This window comes from Humulus lupulus, chromosome 2, assembly GCF_963169125.1.
Source record: "Humulus lupulus chromosome 2, drHumLupu1.1, whole genome shotgun sequence".
Classification (NCBI taxonomy): Eukaryota; Viridiplantae; Streptophyta; class Magnoliopsida; order Rosales; family Cannabaceae; genus Humulus; species Humulus lupulus.
In genome coordinates, this window is record NC_084794.1 from 80982624 (window position 1) to 81005291 (window position 22668).

At 33.0% G+C, this 22668-nt stretch overlaps 2 protein-coding genes across 2 annotated transcripts; both read right to left on the minus strand.

Annotated features, from left to right (window-relative positions):
• Nucleotides 1–3054: 3054 nt before the first annotated feature.
• LOC133818102 (uncharacterized) lies at nt 3055–8711 on the minus strand. Its single transcript, XM_062250807.1, has 5 exons — nt 8142–8711; nt 4231–4323; nt 4004–4147; nt 3374–3655; nt 3055–3269 (listed from the first exon to the last, which is right to left on the minus strand). Exons 1-4 carry the CDS (start codon nt 8238–8240, stop codon nt 3452–3454), a joined length of 540 nt encoding a protein of 179 aa, XP_062106791.1. The 5' UTR covers nt 8241–8711; the 3' UTR covers nt 3055–3269; nt 3374–3451.
• LOC133814452 (ankyrin repeat domain-containing protein EMB506, chloroplastic-like) lies at nt 3399–20687 on the minus strand. Its single transcript, XM_062247409.1, has 10 exons — nt 20556–20687; nt 17766–18140; nt 17564–17641; nt 17111–17209; nt 16906–17002; nt 16722–16822; nt 10063–10161; nt 9601–9961; nt 3546–3653; nt 3399–3425 (listed from the first exon to the last, which is right to left on the minus strand). Exons 1-8 carry the CDS (start codon nt 20685–20687, stop codon nt 9857–9859), a joined length of 1086 nt encoding a protein of 361 aa, XP_062103393.1. The 3' UTR covers nt 3399–3425; nt 3546–3653; nt 9601–9856.
• Nucleotides 20688–22668: the final 1981 nt, after the last annotated feature.

Here is a 22668-nt window from a genome sequence, read left to right on the forward strand (position 1 = left end):
TGTTAATGTAAAAAAAATAATTTTTTGTTAATTCACAGTAGATTATATTTTATATTTAATATGATATTATTTTAACAAGTGAGTTTAAGTTTATTTAAATTTTATTTAAGTTATAAAACATATAATTTTATTATTTTTAAATAATTATCATTGTAAAATATTTCAAAAATATCATATTTTATCAGGTTTAATTATTTATTATTTACAAATAATATTTATTATAAAATATCTCAAAAATATCATATTTTAATTTTTTATTATTTTTAAATAATTATCATTGTAAAATATCTTAAAAATATCATATTTTAATTTTTTTAATTATTTATATTATTTTATTTAAGTTTAAGTATTTATAAACTTCCGTTAAATATAAGAATATTCCGTTAAAGTTAACATTAAAAAAATAAAAAACCGTTCAAACCAATAATTTCTTTACCTACACACTTATTATATAGAAGAGATATTAATTTATTTTAAGATTTGTGAGTTAAATTTTTTAGCATTTATTAGTAGGTATTAAAATTCTAATAATTATCTTTGATATAATTTTGTGTAAAATATTGTTAAAAAATAAATAAAAATATCTAAAATTATAATTTAAACAAAAAAATGTATTTTATTTGGTGGTAAGTTTATTGATGGATAAAGAGGAGGTGAATGATTCAATTCTCTATCTTCACATTTTCCCATCAGTCAAACTTCACTTTAAGCTTTATAATTAATTAAGGAAGTCCGAATAATCCAAACCTAGTTAGTTTGGAAGAAAATTAATACATTTTTTAAATATCCAAAAATAAATTTCTACCAAAGAAAAATTGTTTTATTGCGTGATCCAAAATGATAGTGTGATTCCGAAATACAATCACAAAGTAGTAAAAATAATATGACTTTTATATAAAGTGTAGATAATGAAATTTTTTTGTTTTAAGGATTTTTATTTTTTTTTATGTTAACTTTAATAGAATATTTTTATATTTAACGGTAATTTGTAAATATTACATAATTTTAAATAAAATAAAATAAAATAAATAATTAAAATATGATATTTTTGATATATTTTTACAACGATAATTATTTAAAAATAATAAATAATTAAATAAATTAAATTATGATATTTTTGAGATATTTTACAATAATAATTATTTAAAAATAATAAAATCATGCGTTTTATAATTTAAGTAAAATTTAATTAAACTTAAACTTACTTATTAGAATAATATCATAAATAAAATTTAATCAAACTTAAACTTATTTATTAGAATGAAATCATATTAAACATATAATATAATCTACTGTCAATTTAAAAATAATAAAATCATGCGTTTTATAACTTAAATAAAATTTAATTAAACTTAAACTTACTTATTAGAATAATATCATAAATAAAATTTAATTAAACTTAAACTCACTTGTTAGAATAATATCATATTAAACATATAATATAATCTATTGTCAATTAGCAACAAATTTTTTTTTTTAAAACTAACCAGAAACTTAAATTTAAAATCCACATATAATATTTAATATTACATTAAACATGTAATATATAATCTCTTTTTGTCAATTTCAAATTAAAAAAATAGAACTAACATAAATTTAAACAAAAATAAATAAATTATTTAATTGAAATATGATATTTATTTGAAATTTATGACATTAATATAAATTTAATAAATTCTATAAATAAAACTAAGAAAACTTAGATTGTACCTTACTTATATCTAGTTAGTATATATATATATATACTCTAGATACAATCAACGTGCAATACGCACGTTTATTTAATTTTATTTATAGAATTTATTAATTATTTTTATTAAATTTATATTAATGTCATATAAATTTTGAAATAAATATCCTATTTTAATTAAATAATTTATTTATTTTTGTTTAAGTTTATGTTTGTTCTAGTTTTTAATTTGGAAGTGACAACATGATATTATATATTATATGTTTAATGTAATATTAAATATTATACGTGAATTTTAAATTTAAGTTTGTTGCTTGTTTTTTTTTTAAAAAAAAATTTGTTGGTAATTCAGAGCAGATTATATTATATGTTTAATTTGATATTATTTTAATAAGTGAGTTTAAGTTTAATAAAATTTTATTTAAGTTATAAAACATATGATTTTATTATTTTTAAATAATTATCATTGTAAAATATCATATTTTAATTTGTTTAATTATTTTAAAATAATTATCATTATAAAATATTTGAAAAATATCCTATTTTAATTTGTTTAATTATTTTTAAATAATTATCATTATAGAATATCTAAAAAAATATCCTATTTTAATTTATTTAAGTTTAAGTATTTACAAACTACTGTTAAAATATAAGAATATTCTGTTAAATATAAGAATATTCCGTTAAAGTTAACATTAAAAAAATAAAAAACCGTTAAAATCAATAATTTATGTTATCTACACAGTTATTATATAGATGATATATATATATATGACAATTCTTCTATCCTACCGATAGAGCTCTCGGTGTTTCTCGACCCGTGAACAGTTTTCGGCGCGATTTTTTTATGACCATGTATATTGTAGCTATTTAGAGCATCTTACAAATTTTCAAAAAATTCCAAATAATTTATAATACTAAAAATTAAGTTCAAACATGTTTTCCACGCGCATAAAAAAAATTAGTCACGCGTGCAATAACATATTTGAACCTAGTTTTCGGTACTATAAACTATTCATAATTTTCTGAAAATTTACAAGATGCTCTAAATAGCTATAATATTCACGGATTGAGAACACTGAGAGTCCTACCGGTAGGGCTTAAAGTGAAGCCCCTATAAGAGAATTCCCTTATATATATATATATATAAAGTTACACTAATTTTTATGGTATATTTTTTGCAAAAAGAGCAATAGAGAGTAAAAATCTACTAAGCCATATTACCCAGAGAATTATAATTTTACTGAACAGGCAGTTCTTTAAGTTCAATCAAATAGGCAAGCCTTCAATGCATTGAGCATTAGAGGTTCCAATTTCATTAGGGACCTAACAAAGTAATTAAGAGATGATAATTGGAATAAACATTGAATCAGGATAAGGGCAGGCCTAATTCTATATTAATTTACTTAAAATATAACACAGTTTGATACTAAGTACCAATTGAACAAAAAAATACAAGCTCAACCAAATAACTGAACCACCACAACACAAGTCTGCTTCTGGACACAATTCAGGAGCAAAAGTAGCTCTCTCTAGACTATACATTAATTCTTCTTATAATCCTCTTCAACTTCTCCATCTGTTGAAGCACAACAAGGTCAGGTTAAATCCGCGAAAATAAAAACATTTCAAATCAAATAAAGAAGGAATTGTTTAGATTGAGTAATGCTACAAGTTCCTCACCCCTAAGATATATTGCTTGGTTTGCTTGAACATCAGCTGCAGAATTATATTCCTCAATAATGAGGAGTTTTTATTACATTACAAAAAATGCTGCATGTCAAATGATGCTAATTTTGAGATTAACACCAATATAGTGCTTAATTTTAAAAGAAATAAGTCAATATCCACACACCCTGAGAACATGATTGATCTGAAACGACAAAAACTTTTCCATGAGTTCCTTTGCCTGTTTACACAAGTCAGCCATATTCTGGTTTTTGATTTTCCACTTGCCCTGAATCTCTGAATTAGGAAATTGAATAAGAACCACAAGCATGCTAAATCTCAGAATTGAAAGCCAAAGCACTTGAGACAGGAAGAAAATATTCAAGTGGGAGATCAGAAGCACATACACATTCATACACAAAGTTACACTACAATTATATAAGGTCAATAAATAAGAAGTTATTGCTAACTGGATAATACTTTCATTTTCAGTTATCCAATTTTTAACCTTGCAAACTCAGATTCTTTTAGCACAAATCAATTATTCCCTCTCTTAACTTGTAACATCAGCATAATGTGTCAATAATGAATTAAGCATAAAATGGACGACAATTACATGTATCTTAGGGTACACACTCAACAAACCTGCATACAGACAAGCATAGAGTCACCCTGACAACGTATATGTTTAAATCCTTTTTTGAGAGCTTGTTTAAGTCCTAAAAGTAATGCACGATATTCAGCAACATTGTTCGTTGCAATGCCAACCCCTTCACGCAACTGCCATACCTGCAAAGACCAAAAGTTATGATACTACTAATAAGCAATAGATTCAATAATCAGAGGCGCCAGATTTATTTCAAATATTATACCGCACTTCCATCCTCAGCACGCAACACAGCTCCAGCACCTACTAGTCCAGGATTTCCTTTCAAAGCACCATCGAACTCAAGAATACAAGAATCCTGGAAGGAACACAAATGACACTATTCATTCTCAAAGCTCATTTCTGGATAAATACCTAGTCAGCATAAGTATGGAACTAGTATTGTCGTGTCAATATGAAGCATTAAGTAATGGGAAGGTGTGAAGAAAGTTCACCAAAGATGTTTACAATTCATGCACCACTGTGACCACACCAGAAAGAATAATGTTCAAATTGTTTTACACATATTGCCGGAATGTTCTACTTCCATAAAATATGTGGCCACTTGATCGGTCCACAAGAGTACTAACTAGATATCTTCAGATAGAAACTTACACAGCGAGAAGAAACATTACGCGTTTCAATGGGGGTCATGTAACTATTTGATTTGAAATCTTTATTTTGAGAAATTGTAGGTAACGAACTACAACCAACCTTCTCTTGCAATAATAATAATAAGGATTTTTAGCGGTGAAAATCCTCAATTATTTTGTAGTAATCCACTTTTACGTCTAATCTTTTTTTTTTTGGCGATGAATATATCCAAAACCACTCAAAGTGTGTTTCCGTCACTACCCACCCATTAACACCGTTTACAGTGCTTATGTGCATTAACGTCATCCGGCAAAACTCAAGTATTATTGACACGTCAATGGCACATAATTTTAGAAAAAAATATTTAATTTTTTTTCATAACTAAAAAATATATAACTGAAATCCCTCAAGATAATATTTAATGACTTTATAAAATTATTTATTTTTTAGTTATGAAAAAAAATTAAATATTTTTTTTAGTTATAAACTAGAAAATAGCCTTATGAACAGTGGAAGAAATGAAAAGGAGGACAAGAAGGTGTGGAGAAGAAGGGAACAAGTGCTTAATTACGAATAAAAAGAAAAAGATGTTCAGAGAAAAATTGAGTTCACCGCAAAATGCAATCAAACAAATTAATGAAAAACAAATAGAAATTTTAAGATTAGAAAGAGACCTGCTTTTCTTATGCTTTCTCAACAATCAGATAGAGCATTTTCTTTTCCCACAGTCCAAACACTAACTCACCCATAGAAAAATAAAATGAGTACCTGTTATTCGAGAGGTTCTTGACTGCGATTCTGGTACCATAGCCAAGAATACTACTGTAGACAATCCCATACCCATCTTCTCCAATCACATTCTCCGGAGACAACCCATTTGTGGCGGCTTCAAGCTCTCTCAGAGTATACCATCTCCCCCACCCAAGATGCGAAACCTCAGGACCTACGTTACCGCTTCCAAACGACGTCGTATCACCTCCACTCATCATCGTTCCCCTGCTCTCCCCACTGGATGCCCGATCCGAGAACACGACGACCCTGTGGTCGGGTTTGCCAATCTCGACATGGATTTCAGGCTGCGGATGGTGGTGAACGATCTCCTGTATCTACTTGGAAATCACTGGGGTTTGTACATCAATGGCGGCGGTCATGGTTGAGGTGGGCTTGGTCGAAGATTTGGACATGTGCTTGGTCCGATGGCGAGAAGTGATGCAGATTGAGAGGAGGAAGAGTGTGATGACTATGAGTGAACCCACGAGGATTCCGATGACGACCCAGAGCCGGAGCCCGAATATGGGGGTGGGCTTGGAGAGCTCGGAGTTCACAAACGCAGCGTCGTAGATTGACATCGTTATCTTATCTGGGTTTCCTTTTTTGTTGTCGTTTTTGATGGGTTTTAAGAGGCGTCTTTTTGGAGTGGAGTGAGGTCGGCGAGGTGAGTTTTGAGGGGCATTTGCTTCGCGGAAAATCCCAAGAAATGGGTTTCTTCTCTTGGGGAATATCGAACTCTCCGGCGACCAGAGAAAGGGTATAGAGATAGAGTGATAGAGAGAGGCTTTTTAAAAACTTGAATGGATTCTTACAGTGGCGGCAATTACAATTGAGCTGTCTGTATCTGTATTTTTTGCAGGCTTTTTAAAATAAATACCTTAATATAAGGCTGAGCTTAAAATTTGAAAATCCGACAAAATTAAGTGTACCGATCTTTCAAACAACGAGAATAAAAATCAAAAATCAATTAAACCTAACATCGAAAAAATCATTAATAGCTTAAATTGCCATTGTTTAGTCGGTTTAAAAAATCCATGTAAACTAACTGATTTAAACTGCGATCGAAATTATAAATATATATGTGTTATGTTATGCTTATAAACTTTTAATTATATTTTCAAACTTTTAAATTTATGATATATTTAATGCATTTATATTTTAAAAAAGCACAAAAATGAATTTCAACAATCCAAAATTTTTAATTTTTTTTAACTAAAATTTTATCAAAATTATGGAATTTTTAAAAAAAAAAAAATGAACTTTGGTTTGGTCAGTTTAACCGACCAAGCCGCAGTCCAAAACGGTCAGTTTTTTTTTAATTAGTTTAGTCGGTCGGTTTTTAAATCGTACCAATCTAGACCAAAAATCAAATTATGGATTTAATAATATGAAAAAACTGCCAAAACCGACCGATGCTCAACCTTACCTCAAGATAAAATTTAATGACATTATAAAATTATATATTTTTTTTCTAAAATTACTTAGCATTGACATGGCAATAATACCTCAGCTTTGACAGACCACGTCAATGCAACACAAGCAATGTAAATGGTGTTAATGGGTAGATAGTGACGGAGAGACACTTTGGGTGAGTTTGAATATATTCACCGCAAAGAAAAATTAGGTGTAAAAGTGAAACACTACGAAAATATTGAGTGTTTTCGCCGCCAAAAAACCTAATAATAATAATAATAATTAAAACAAAATCTACAAAAATTGAATCAATAGTGCAACATCATGATCAAGCAAAGACAGAGGCTTCACATTATCATGTCAATCTACTCAGATCAAAATATCATTTTTTTTATACAATGGGAATTTGAATCCCTTGTCCCTTCCACTCTCACTCACACACCCAACGACTTAAACTAAAACTAGCCCAAGTTTTCAGATCAAAAGATCATTTAATCACCAGAAACATTCATCGTATAACAAGTTAACTATGAACTACCAAGTTTGGCAAGCATCTAACCAGAAGTTCCTCAATTTGTATTACCCAAGATGATGCTAAAAACATAAATAATTCTTTGAAACTTATATCAAGCCAAGATAGAGGCTTCACATTCTTATGTCGATCTGATCGGATCAAAAGATCATTTATTCACCAGAAGCATTCATCATACAAGTTATATATGAACTTCCAAGTTTGGCAAGCATCTAACCAGAAGATCCTCAATTTGCATTCCCCAGGCTGATGTTAAAAATAGAGATAATTCTTTGAAACTTATAACCAATAGCTGATAATATCTACGTATAGATCTTTTCCTTGTGTCATATCAAAATTTTCAGGAAGCACAAGTCAATGTAGACTTACAGCAAATTCTGCTAACTCAAGTGCTTCCTGCCATCTCTCTGGTGAAGAGTCATCCTCATCCTCTTCCTCAAAGGAAGCTGGTTGCTGAGAGAAAATTAGTGAGGACACCACTAACACAATAACAGAAGTTCAGGTTCATAGTCATACCGTACCATAATCTTCATTCCTTACACAAGTACAAACCTGGTAAGGACAAGCAACAAGTTTCCCATAAAAGAAGCCATAAAATCGTGTTTGTGTTATTTTACCTGCTCAAACCAGAAAAGGCTTCCACTTTACATCAACACAACATGGATACATACCAAAGCAATGTAAATATTTCTAGCGAGAAATCATTTATCCACTCAAACATTAAACACAAAACTTTTTAATCCAATACGAATAAGACCCAAAAGCAGAAACTGTATTGGGTCAAAGTTTCAAATAATCAAAAGTAGAGCAGGGTTTTGAAATAGTACCGATGATCCGACTTGAGCTTGGCAATCGCTTAAACTCCTACATATACCAATCGTATCGCCTTTTCGAAGAATATAAAAGGCGTTGCTTTCTTCCCCCATTTCAACTCCACTTGACAACTATCTCGGCTGGTCCTTTACGTTTCTTTCTAACCCCTTTTGAATGTTAATCAATAACTCCTTTGTTTTCATATTTAAACATTAATAATAACAGAATGAAAACTAATTAAAAATCCACCAGGTGGAAGGAACCACAATGATCAAATCACGGGCTTAATTATTAAGCAAAATGAATAGCCTTGATTTCGGCGTTTGTATATTGTTTGAACACTGATGATGAGAGTAAGAACCCCTAATCTTAACAAATGAGAGATTTTCATGGAACAAAGACTTTAAAATTGGAAAGAGGGAAAGATGGAGAGTGGCAGACCTACATTTACTTTAGAAGGGGCATGCCCCCCGAAAAAATATGAAACAATTTTTTTCTATATAAAAGTTAGACTCCAAATCTCATTTTGGCTCGGCATCTATTGGACAAAAAATCTGCATTCCTAATTTTCTGTGTCTTCTGTATCCCACTAATTATTTGAAGATACTATATTTATGTATAGTTGGAAAAAATAAGTTATAAATAATGGAACATAAAAAGTAGGACAGGTGATTTTTTTTCCATCTATTGACCCTAAGATCTGTAAATCCTTTTTTATTTCTTTTACCACCGAAGTATTAGTTAATCCACTTTAGTTAGACACTAATTGATTGGTTGGTTTGTTGGTTAGCTTATAGTCATCATTGATTTGTTTGTTGGTTAGCTTATAGTCAATAAATTATATAAAAATTATTATTTTATCTTCTTTTGTTTAGCTGTGGGCCCCCTGATGTTGAAGGCTAGTTCCGCCACTGAAGATGGAACAACCCTACCCAGCCAAACAAAAACTCTAACCCTAGTCTTACTGTACTCTTTGTTTCCGGCTAGTAACCACCACCAGTCTACTGGCGGGAAAGCTATAGACCCACCAATTTTATTTTAATTTCTTTGAGTATTTGTCATTAAGTAGTTTTTATTATTATAAAAAACTTAATTGCTAGAACATACTCAAAAGTAAAAATTGGAAGACTTAAAGTGACCAATAAATTTCATTGAATTATAATATGAATTTATAAAATAGCATAATAATACTTCTTTCTATTATCTCAAACAAGTGTAATCAGATTGTAATGTTGACATAAACTCATAAAAGATAAGATAGATTTCTGAATTTTTTTTAATGATTGGGAATTAAAAACTAAATATTGGAAATGATACAAGTACAAGCTTCTAACTATAAAATGGAATGTTTCCAAGAACAAAGTATTTTTGTCAGGAGAGACATTACATAAACAAAATTAGCACCCAAAAAAGAAAGAAAAAAAGAGCTACATTTAATAATGCACTCATCTGCAACCGAGCCTGAGATTTAACCTTTCTCAATGTGCTTCAGATCTCTCCATATGTGCATAAAATTCAAGACAATGATGTACTCAAATGCAACCCAAAATCTATAATTCAATAACAGATCCTCCATATTCTGGTTGAGAATGAAGATCAATTGACCGTGAGACAATTCCCAGGTGGAAACTTTATGAGAAGATTGAAGCACCAACCAATACCATTACTTATATATATATATATCATATATTTACGATGAAGGTTGTAAGTTTCAGCAAGACCCTGCACATTAAATCTCTCTGTTTGCTGGTATAATCTTCAGTAAAGAGGCAAGATCATAAGACTTGAAATCTTTGCCACAACGTAAGCTCAAATCCAGAGGTGTTTTTCCATCCTGAATAGAGTCAATCAACCATGTTACCTTTCTATTTCCTCAACTAGATTAATCAGCATGAACCACTAATGTAAGTCAAATGCATGCTTTAAGAAGGTTACCTTGTTACTTCTTTTGGTATCCACACCATTCAATAATAAAACTTTCACTATATCTCTATTTCTAATTTGTACAGCAATGTGCAATGGTGTCCATTCCTCCTGAAATATAAGCATAATAGAAAGTTAGATCAATTGATATACATTTTAGAGGTGTTGGTTAAACTTGAAATTAATACGGTAAAAAATATTGTATATTAAGCATTTGCTCGGTATTTTTCCAATAAAGAAATCAAGCTGAATTATTAGAAAGTTACTATAATTAGATTATATAATTTTAGGCTAATTGATTTACCCTAAAATATCTATAATTACTCTACAATATTTGATATTAAAAACTAGATTTGTTTGTATTTGTACAGTGCCTATTTAAAGGTCTTATTCTCTATCAATAAAGATTATCAAAGGATAATTTTCCTGTAATGACCCACTACTCTAGACTTTTGGACCATTAACGAAAATATACATACAAACCCTTAATAAAGCTTACATTGCGAAAATACCATAATTTTATTAGGTAACTTGTAAAAATAAGAGTTACTTACAAAAACTACCAAGAAGGACATGGGATCTCATTGTCTTAAAAACAAAACATAATTTAAAATAAAGGAGTTACATAGAAAATGCGGAAAAATTACACATAAACCCATAAATAAAAGACTACATCCTCGAAATCGAACTCTCGACTCCTTGAATCCATTCACCATCGATACACAATCTCCAAGCATCCCCGAATCTTACCGCCACTAATAGCTATTTTCCTGCACATTAAAACAAAAAGGAATGAGCCTAATGCCCAGCAAGGAAAATCTAACACATACTTCATATACATAAATTTCATAATAAACATAAAGACATAACATAACACTTATTACATACACATACTATAATGGCCATTATTACTTGGGGTCCCATAGACTAATCAAGTCATATGCCCATTAGATTAGTGGGGTCCTACTAGCTAAGTAGGTCATATGCCCATAATCTATTTGGGGTCTTGTTAGTCATATGGGTCATATGCCCAAGCCTACAACATACATATCATAACACTTATCATAACATAAGAAACTTAAGATAACATATAAAACATACAACATATGAATTTCTATCTTATTTTCCTTACCAAAGTTACCGGAATAAGAGGACATCGTTGGGACTTTTGGAACAATCCTAAAACCATGAATTAACAGGGTGAGTAGATTGAAGAAAAAGTAATGAAAAGAATGGAAGGAATGGAATGACTAAACCTTTGAGAAACATACTTACCAAAAACTTATGAGCAAGTTCTTAGATTTCCTAACCAAAATAAGAATGAGGTTAGAAGACTGAGTAGAAGACTATGAGAAAGAAAATAACATAAAACCAATGAACTAGAGTGTGGAAATACCTTGAAGACTTGTAGACCAATCTAAACCTCGAACCGAAATACTATAGAACCTTACTTCCCAAAGTGTTTGATAAGCTTATGATGATCAAGCTTATGATTTCCCCAACCCAGGTGTTTACACTCTCACACTCACTTAGCACTTGCAGCTTCTGAACTTAGAGCAAAAGATGAATAATGGCTGGGTACTAGGTCCTATTTATAGAGTTTAGGAATGAAATGATCTAAATTTTACTTGAATAAAAATAATATCTTTTTAGGTGAAAATAATTTGAATAATCGTTCAGCAGAGGCTGAAGACTCGTTCAAAAAGGTGCTGGACTTATCAAGAGGTTGAATGGCTGAAAGGAAAAAGAATTCAAATTTTTTTGAAATATACTGAAGGAGGCGATATATCGCCCCCTGTAGGCGATATATCGCCCCCTGTAGGCGATATATCGCCTGGGCCAGTATGCCCGAGGCTGTCGTGCATCGTCTCGTGTTTTCTGTATCTACGTGCTGCGATATATCGCCCCCTATAGCTGCGATATATCGGCACAGGCTGATTATTTAAACACGAAATTACACATTTTTAGCTAAGTTTGAATGGAGTAAACAGCCTTGACTAAGCCCTCAACGTATTCAAAGCTGCTGACTGACCTTATAGCATTCAAACTTTTACCCTTATTAAATTTAATCCTCAAAATACTTAATCCTTAATCATCCATACATAACATGTGCTTAAAATCCTATTGGTCCTTATCTAAACCTTATAGTATAATAAATATTATCCTTAATATCAGTCATATAATCAAACCTTAGGTTAAAATTAATATTCTTAAACTATAGGTTAAACTTAGAAAATCTATAAGTATTACTATGAGTGTCCAAATAAGTCCCGATCTGAACCAAAAATCCACAATTACAAAGATAATGCTATAAATACTATAATACTACTATCTATCTTAGCTAAGTAAAGTTCTTGGACTCTACATTTCCACATGGTATCAAAGATTTCCCTCTAACCTACAAATTTCGTAGCCTCTTTTTTTTTTTCTCTCTAAGACTTCGTCTCTATCCTTATGGACAATTTCAACAAAAACTCTTCTAATGGAAGCCTCGCTTTGATGATAACTCAGCTTGCTGATTGGAAACCTCACTCCTCTGCTCGTGCCCCTTCAGAAGGCCAGCCCTTCATTGCCGCTCCATCTGAGCCTTTCCCATTCACTCTAGCTCAGATCACCCAGCTCCATCAGTTTCTTAATACCTCCAAGAATGCTACTGCTCCTGCTCCATCATCCTCTTCACATCCAGGTATCTCCGCAGCTTTCAATGTTCAAAACTCTACCTGGATTATGGATTCAAGGGTCTCGAATCACATGACTGGTCAGTTCCATCAGTTTACCACATACACTCCTTCTTCAGATACTCAAAATATTAAGATTGTTGATGGTTCCCTCTCCTCTGTGGCTGGTAAATGGTCTATATATTTATCCCTTTCTATTACTCTTTAGGATGTTCTTCATGTCCCAAATTTATCATGTAATCTGCTCTCTGTCAGTTAAGTCACTCGAGATCAGCAATGTTTTGTCTCTTTCTCACCACTCTGTTGTACTTTTCAGGATATGTCCACGGGGAAGACGATTGGGAGTGCGAAGGCATGTAATGGGTTGTATTACATTGATCTGTTTCCTCTTGCTCAGTAAATAAAATTTAGGGAATTTACTCATTTGGTACCTTATATTTTTGCAAAGTATCATTTTGGTACCCTCTGTTTTCAATAATGTTCATATAGTACCTTGTATTTTAAAATTATACATATTTGCTACCCTAGACTCAGATTTGATAGATAAAATTTTGTTAATATTATCAAATTGTCATTAGTTATATGTAATTAAATAATTAAATTTAAATTTAGACCTTATATAATTGATTAAATTAATAAAATTTTATTAATTAAATTTGAGTTTAGGGTACCAAATATGTAAGATTTTAAAATACAGGGTACCAAATATGTACGATTTCAAAATACTGGGTACCAAATGAATATTATTATAAACACAGGGTACCAAAATGATACTTTACAAAAATACAGGGTACCCAATGGTTACCTGCCCTAAAATTTATGTTTTTCGTTGTATTGCTTCTCGTAATAATGATATTATGCAGTGGCTTTATAGGCTATGCCACCCTAGTTTTTCCTATTTAAAATTTCTCTTTCCTAAGTTGTTTCATAATAAAAATTTGAGCTCCTTTAAGTGTGACATTTGTCAGTTTGCTAAACATACACGTGCTATTTTTCGTTTTGTACCTTACAAATCAACTCAACCCTCTAGTCTTATTCATAGTGATAAATGGGGACCATCTAGAATAACTAATACCACAAATACTAGATGGTTTATCACTTTCGTTGATGACCACATATGTGTTACCTGATTTTTTCTTCTTAAACAGAGATATGATGCTGCCATGAAATTTAGAAACTTGTATTCTATGATAAAAAATCAATTCAATGCTAATCTTCAAGTATTGCACACAGATAATGACACTGAATATTTTAATTCCATCGTGAGTGATTATCTTCTATCTCATTGCATTATTCATAAGAGTTCAAGTGTAGGCACACCTCAACAAAATGGGATTGCCAAACGCAAAAATAGACACCTGTTGGAGGTTGCTAGGGCCTTAATGTTTACCACATTAGTCCCTAAGAATTTTTGGGGTGAGGCTACCCTTACCAATGTCTACCTCATCAATCGTATGCCCTCTCGAATGTTGAACTTTCACACTCCACTCTCTATCCTTCTTAAAACATATCCACATACTCATTTTGTTTCTAATCTCCCCCTAAAAATGTTTGGTTGTACTTCTTATGTCCATGTTCTAGGTCTAAACCGATCCAAATTTGATCCATGTGCTCTTAGGTGTGTTTTTTTGGGCTACTCTTCTACCAAAAAGGGACATAAATGCTATTATCCTTTTATCGATGTATGTATGTCTCCTTAGATGTCACATTCAATCAAGAACAACCTTTTTATCCCAACATTTCACTTCAGGGAGGAACAGTGAGTGAAGTTTCTAGTTAGGATACTTGCATATCTAAAACTATCCCAGAAATTGATCAAACTATTCACATCAATCCCTCATCTCCTTCTCTATTTGACATAGAAACATTTGAGCAACAATCTAAGCCCCAAAATACAAAACTTTTAGTTTACTCTCGGCGACCAAAGGACCATCAGGTAATACAACCAACTATTGCTCCAACTTCTCATGAGTCTGACCCACAAACTTTTCCTAATGTAAGTGATCCTTCTCTCAACCCCATCTTGCATAATGATATTCCTAATGTTGAGCCTTCTAGTATGGTGGAACCCGAGTCTGAGTTACCTATTGCCAAGAGGAACGGGTCTAAAGTTGTACTCTACATCCAATGTCCAGATATGTCTGCTATAGTAGACTAACTCTGAAATATAAAGTTTTTCTAGCGAGTAAGTGGTAGTTCCTAAGGACATAACTGAGGCCCTCTCATAGAAAGAATGGAAGAAAGCAGTCTACGAGGAAATTGGGACACTAGAAACCAACACAACGTGGACAATAGTCAATCGACCTAGAGATAAACATGTGGTTGGATGTAAGTGGGTGTTTACGGTTAAACACAACGCTAATGGAACGATAGACCGATACAAAGTGAGACTAGTTGCAAAAGGATTCACCCAAACATATGGAGTGGACTACAACGAGACATTTGCACCTGTTGCCAAGTTAAACACAGTCATGGTTCTACTATCAGTTGCTGCAAATCTTGATTGGCCCCTACAACAACTAGACATCAAAAATGCCCTCCTTAATGGACATTTGGAAGAGGAAGATTTCATGAGAATCCCTCCAGGGTTCGAGGAAAGATATGTAAAAGAGAATGTCTATCACCTAAAAATGTCTCTCTACGACATAAAACAATCTCCATGGGCATGGTTTGAATGATTTAATCGGGAGGTAAAACAGTATGGGTATAAACAGGCTCAATCGGATCACACCTTGTTCTTCAAACACTCACGAGAGGGTAAGGTAACTATTCTCATTGTCCATGTTGATGACATGATACTCACTGGTGATGATTGTGGAGAGCAAGAAAGACTTAAAGGCTTGATAGCCCAAGAATTCAAGGTAAAATATCTTGGACCAATGAAATATTTTCTAGGAATGAAGGTTGTAAGAACAAAACAAGAAATTGTTGTGTCTCAAAAGGAAATATGTCCTAGATCTACTCAAGAAAACAGGAATGAGTGGTTGTAAACCTGTGACAACACTAGTTGAACCAAAAGGCAAGTATAAACCAACAAAAGATGAGCCAATTGACAAGGGAATGTACTAGCAGTTAGTGGGAAAATTGATCTACCTATCCCACACAATGCCTGATATTGCATTTGATGTGAGCTTGGTTAGCCAATACATGCACCATCTTTTCGAAGAACACTTGGAAGCTGTGTACAAAATTTTACGCTATCTGAAGAAAACATTAGGAAATGGATTACTATTAAAAATGAATGAGGAAAGAGGTGTTAAAGCCTTCACAAATGCAGATTGGGCAGGGTCAGTTGACGATAGAAGATCAACAACTAGATATTGTACTAAAGTATGGGGGAACTTTGTTACTTGGAGGAGTAGGAAACAACCAGTGGTAGCCCGAAGTAGTGTCAAAGCAGAACTCAGAGCTCTTGCACAAGGAGTATGCGAATTAATTTGGATCAAACGCATACTTGAAGAATTAAAACTTCAAAGGACCGAGCATTTAAAGTGGTACAACGACAGCAAGTCAGCAATCAACATAGCACACAACCCAGTCCATCACGACAGAACCAAGCATGTTGAAGTGGACATACACTTTGTTAAAGAAAAAAATCATGGAAATGAACTATGTGTTGTATATATTCCTAGCAAGCAACAAGAGGCTGACTTACTAACTAAAGTGCTATCAACAGAAAGTTTCAACGAGTTAGTTTGCAAGTTGGGCATGTAGAGTCTCTGTGCACCAGCTTGAGGGAGACTGTAGAAAATATTGTATATTAAGCATTTACTCAGTATATTTCCAATAAGGAAATCAAGCTGAATTTTCAAAAAGTTACTATAATTAAATTATATAGTTTTAGGATAATTGATTTACCCTAGAATATATGTAATTACTCTAGAATATTTGGTATTAAATGTCAGATTTGTTTATACCTGTATAGTGCCTATTTAAAGGCCTTATTCTCTATCAATAAAGATTATCAAAGACTAATTTTTCACAAATACTTACATTATCAACTTCATTGAGATCAACGTTGTATTTTATGAGTAACTTCACTGTTTGCATGGAACCAACTTGAGTTCCATAATGAAGTGGTGTAGCACCATCTTGTTATAGAAAAATAACTATGAACGAAAATTTGGGAGAAAAGAAATGAGAAATAAAGAACTAAATTATAAATTTATCCTCACCTTATCTTTGATGTGAGGACTTGCACCTTTTCTCAACAGATGGCTAATAACAACCACTTTGTTTCCTATAACTGTTGTGTGAAGAGCAGTTAGACCATCCTATTTCACAAGAGTCCATGAGAACTACTATTAGACGAATTTTAGCATGGATAAAATGAAACTCGTTAAACCAAGTAAATGTGGAACTAGTACGAGTTCTAATCTTGCCTTATCAACAAAATCAATGTCTACACCTTGTTCCAATAGTTCGTCCAAGAACGGAATTTGTCCAGATAATGCAAGGGTGTGCAACGGGAGCCATTTCTCCTGAATAACGAATTGTTCAATATTAGTGAACTACATTCATAACTCCATAAGCGAGCAATCAAACATTTACTTGCTATGAGTAGTAGAAAATCTTGCAATACTCAAGCTATATGATACACAAGTCTATTTTAAGAAAACTATGTAATACACAAGTCTTAGCTACTATATGATCAAAATATTTTATAATACAATCAAAATTGTTTAAGATAATAAGAAATATATTACTATACTTGAACATTTAATGGATGCTTAAAATTTGCAAGTTATCTGTCTCCCAGAATATAATGGTTGCCATGTAGAAAAACTCACATAGAAAATGCAGACAAAGGAAAATGAAAAACTTTAAATTATTACCGTTGATATTTTTTCCAAGTTAGGAGTTGAAGACTGATACAAAATTGCTCTTTCTTCTAGTCCTAAAAGTTTTTTAACCTTTGTAAATCAATGATAACCAATAAGTAACCCTATAAGACTAAATGCTAAGAATAAACTAGTCATACATCTCATAAATGAAATCTATCCAGTTTGTTATATTTTTGGCGGAATAACCTTTCACAAGATCTTCTTCATACATGTTCCTTTGTGAATTTTTTACACTAACACTAGTATCCATAACATCGTTCTTCTCTTCTTCCCAGTCACTTTCAAAATCCAAGTTATTTTCTTTCTCTTCTTCTTCATCTTCACTATCACTGCCATCATTAGGATCTTCCCAAGTTACCTGGTAAGGTTTCAACGAGGATACTTGGTTTGACTCCATGGAAAAAGTTTTCATATTTGACTGCTTTTGGCCAAAAAACAAACCACTTATTCCTCTCCTTGGACTGTAAGCTCTCAAGAAATTCTTACTCCACTTAGATGAGCCAACCGTAGAACATAAAGGAAGCTGATATGGTGTGCAAGTCACCATTGCACAAGAGGATGCCATTATCTAACCGAACCATAAACAAGTTAATTATATTCCATGTTATCCCACCCATTCACAAAACCAAATACATAAAATAAGATAGTAAAGTTGAAGCAGCAGTGCAATGCATGAGTTCATTGACATTTTATCAAACACTTGGTATGCGAAAAGACTACTGCTTTCAAATTGAGAAAACAGAAAATGGGAAGGAAGAATCTTAGCATAAGCTATTGGTTAATGATATTAAGCAATGAATGAACTCTCAGAGCCTTTACCCCATGGACAATTAACACTAAGCTACAAGAAAAACATAAATCGGTTGCATACAATTCAACAGAGAGTCATGTAAACATACCTGTGATAGAAGTGGATGGCAACCAATGAAGGTGAAGTGAGTGAACGAGAGAGAAAGGTCCGACAGAGTTGGAGTGAGCAAACACAATTGATTGAAAACAACGATGTTGTTCCAGTCTTGCAGTTTATTTTTATTTTTCTAGTCTTATAGTTATAGATAGAGAAAGTTTTGTCGAAACAAGATTGCCAAAGGAAATTTTACACTATATGCATCATAGTATAGTTAATTTTTTTAACATGTCATCATAAAAATTATCCCGCTAATGTGCCCCCTCCCCTAATGTGGACTAAAATACCCCCATCAGTTAAAAATAGGGGAAGTTTAATACTTCACACATTTCTCTATCTATCTCTCTATCCTTCATCATTCACAGCCATTTTCATAGCAACCTAAATAACAATGTCGAATATACTTAAATCGGTGAAGAAATTGGAGTGCGCGGAACTGGAAGTTTCATTTCAAGTGAAGAAATTGTCATTCTTGGCATTTTTTAAGAGAAAAAATCATGGGTAAGTATCCTTTCATTCTATCTACTTGTGAATATGAAATGCCATGGTTAGATATTAGATTCGAACTGTTCTGGTGTTGAGTGTGGTATTTTTTTATGCATTTTTTGATCTGTTCTTCGGATCTTGAACTATCTAGGTGCCATTCGAAATCGATGGTAAATCGATGCTGAATTGATGGCATTTCGATGGTACATCGATTGCATTTCGATGCTGGGGCAAACATATAATTTAGATGTTATTTTTGATATAATATCAATGGTATATTTGTTATATTATTTTATAATATAATGTAAAATTATATTATATTATAATATAATGTTTTAGATTAAATAAATGTGACAAAATGTGTCACATATTGTAACATATAATAGAGATTTACAATATTTAGATATATCCAAATAATGTAACATATTTGGTGTTACAAATTTGTAACTTCCAAATATTACCCTTTATTGTGTAAATTGTTGTTACACAATATTGAGATGAATTTCATAAAGCCATATGTGATATGGCTATTAGAGATATGATTTTAACCCCAATAATGTGTTTTGGGAGTTACAAAATCATTTGAGAGGGTTTGGAACTGTTTGGAAAAACAACACAATTTTTTGTGCTGAAATTGGTCAGTGGCCGCGACCACCAACATTTAGTGGCCGCGACCTGTGGGTCAGAGACCAGTGGCCGCGACCACTAATGTCTCTGCTCACCAAATTTTTAGTTTTTTCAATCTTTGTTGAATGGCTCAAAAAACTCAAATAACTCCCAAATCTCTTTTTTAATTCCATATTAATCAAATTAAACATTGGTAACAGCCATGGGGGTTGGTGGAATTTGAAATTCAAATGGTGTCTCTAAACTCTATAAATAGGAGCCTATAGCTCACTTGTAAGACACAACATTTTCTATCCACTAGAGCACTTGGCTAGAAACACCTTGAGGCTTGATAATTCCAGAAAGCTTTTCCAATATCTGAGAGAGATCCCTTAGTGCTTGAGTTAGGGGGAAATAAGCTTTTGGACAAAGGTTTTAAACCTTGTTCAAGTTGGTGATCCCCAACCCTCTTCACTTAGGTTGTGTAAGTGAGAGTTTACTTGTGTTTCTGTTCTTCTTTTTATTCTATTGTTCTTCTTCTTATTCTCTTGTTCTATTTACTTGTATATTTTGTTTAAGAGTTGTAATATTTTCATTTGGTCCAAACACTTTATTTTACTATTCTCTTCTTCCTCATCATCTTCTTCATTTCTTTTGTTTTATTTGTATTTTCAGTTATAGAGTTGTAACACTTTATTTAATCAACCTTGTCTATTGTAATATTTTGCATAGAGTTGTAACATTTTCTTACCATTTCCATTGAGGCAATTTATATTTTCCTAACAATATTGATGTCATATATGTTGATGTGGTTCAACATCGATATGACATCAATACACCATCGAAATGGAATCGCGTACAGATGGCGACCATCAGCATCGAAATGTCATCGATGTGGCATCGATGTTTAATTGCTATACAGATAGCGTAACATAGGCATCGATTCATCACTAAATGTGTTGACTACAAATATAAAAGACTTACAGTTTCTGTCAACCATTCTTTTGCCACCTTCAACTTCAGGAACCAAACAGGGGTGCCATCACAACCTTCCAACTTCCTCGATTTGCTGTTGTCAATCTCACCGAGCACCCATCGGTTAAAAGTTGTCAACATATCTTGATTCAACACCTTTAGAGGATGGATCGTAATTGGGTCCTTGAACTTTGGTTACTTGGCTGCTGGAGTATAGTCCTCGTACCTTACTTGTCTCTGTCTAGTGCTCTTACCTGTAACGGGAGCAATTAGTATACAATCTCTTTAAAACATGTAATAGCTCATGGATTAGTAGTACCTAAGACCGTTTGCACTGGCTGCAGAGGTGTGGCTTCTCCAACAAGAGGCTCATAACATGTAGGGAGAATGTCGTACTCTACATCCTTTGCTGGAGTAGGTGCAGGAGTAGGTATACCACCAAGTGTTGCCAGCTTCTCCAATATGACTTCTTGATTCTTAATGATGATACCTAGAGTGGCCTTAAACTCATCCACTACACCTGGTAGTCTGGCCATCTCACCCAACACGACCTCATAAGCCCCAGGAGCAGGAGCAGAAGTAGGTTTTGCACTAGTATTTGGAGCATTCTCCGTCGGGGCATCCTCCACAAATATGCCAGCCTCCACAGCTATCTCAGCCACCGCAACAACCTCTGCCTCAGGATCGTAAGGTCTTCCATCCTTTGGTGCAGGCTGGATCATATCCTGCAGCATCGCATACCTAGGAGCATCCCTCTTTGTCCTCTGATATATGGTGGTGAAGAAGTCTCACTCGTCTGGTCGAGGCCTTAGGATAGAAATGCATGACAACTGTAATGGAAACAAAACAAGCAAATTAGAAATGACATAAGTTGATTAGTATAATTCAAAAGTTTTTGAATTATTTAAATCTAAAATAACTTACACATCTCTTCGCAAGTACATCCTTCACATGTGAATGCTTCGGCATGCATGTGCTTTCCCACTGTAGCATCTTAGGGAAATTGAATCCATAGGGCTTGGCGTATTCCTTCTGAATCCTAGGGAACTTGAATCCACAGGGCTTGGCATATGCCCAATATTGCACAGCTGGTGGATACCCCTTGCAGGTGTACTTTGCCTCCACCTGAGCACCCTTAGAAGACTCCACCTCAGTGGTCTTCTTCGCCTTCTTACCAGGTATTGTAGCACCAATTGCTTTCATATCTCTACTGAATTGTTTCACAATTGTATCAAATAAAAGGGATCCCCATGGATACTTCTCAAAATAATATAAATCCTCGACCATCGACAATAAATCTCACCAAATAGCATTGTCATTCTTAGCGACCAATAGTATCCCCTCCACAAAGTAAACCAAACCGAGCTTGTACAAATCATCAGGTACATCGCACATACTAAAAGCTTGTTCCAAAAAATTGAACCTAATGTCTTTCTTGGGTTCCACATTGAAATATGTATCAAGTAGGCGGGAGGACGTAAGGTGAGGTTGAATGTCAGCGGTAAGTGGTGGACAAGAGCAGCTCAAGCCAGTCATAATGACAAACTCGTGCACCCTAAACTTACATAAGTTTGGGCCCATCAATAAGTGCACCTCATCGCCAAGCAGAGAGTTCAACTTTCGTAAAAGCAGTGTGTGCACCAATGCCTCAGAGAACGAAAAGGTAGGGGCTGTGAAGAATGGTCCAAAAACAGACTCATTCACCCTCCCCAACAATCCATGCTTCTCAAACCTTTTCTTCAATTTAGTTAGCCTCCCAGAACCGCTATAGGTCATACGATCGACATAATGATCCTCTATGGGGATCTCAAGTGGTGGGATACGTTTGGGTGGCATCTGCAAAATATCCAAAAAAAAGAGAGAGGGAATTAGTTGAATTTACAAAAAAAAAAAAATACTCAGTCTGCTGTTGTCATCAAAATACCATCGATTTTTCATCGAAGCAAAAAGAAAAAATCAACAGATACAAGTATGCGTCGAAACAACATCAAAATACTATCGATATACCATCGAAACTGATTTTACAAACAAACAAACTATCAATATGCCATCAAAATAGCATCGAAATGGTATCGAAATACATTTAACAAATAAGAACTGACTAAGCCACCCTCGAATCAGC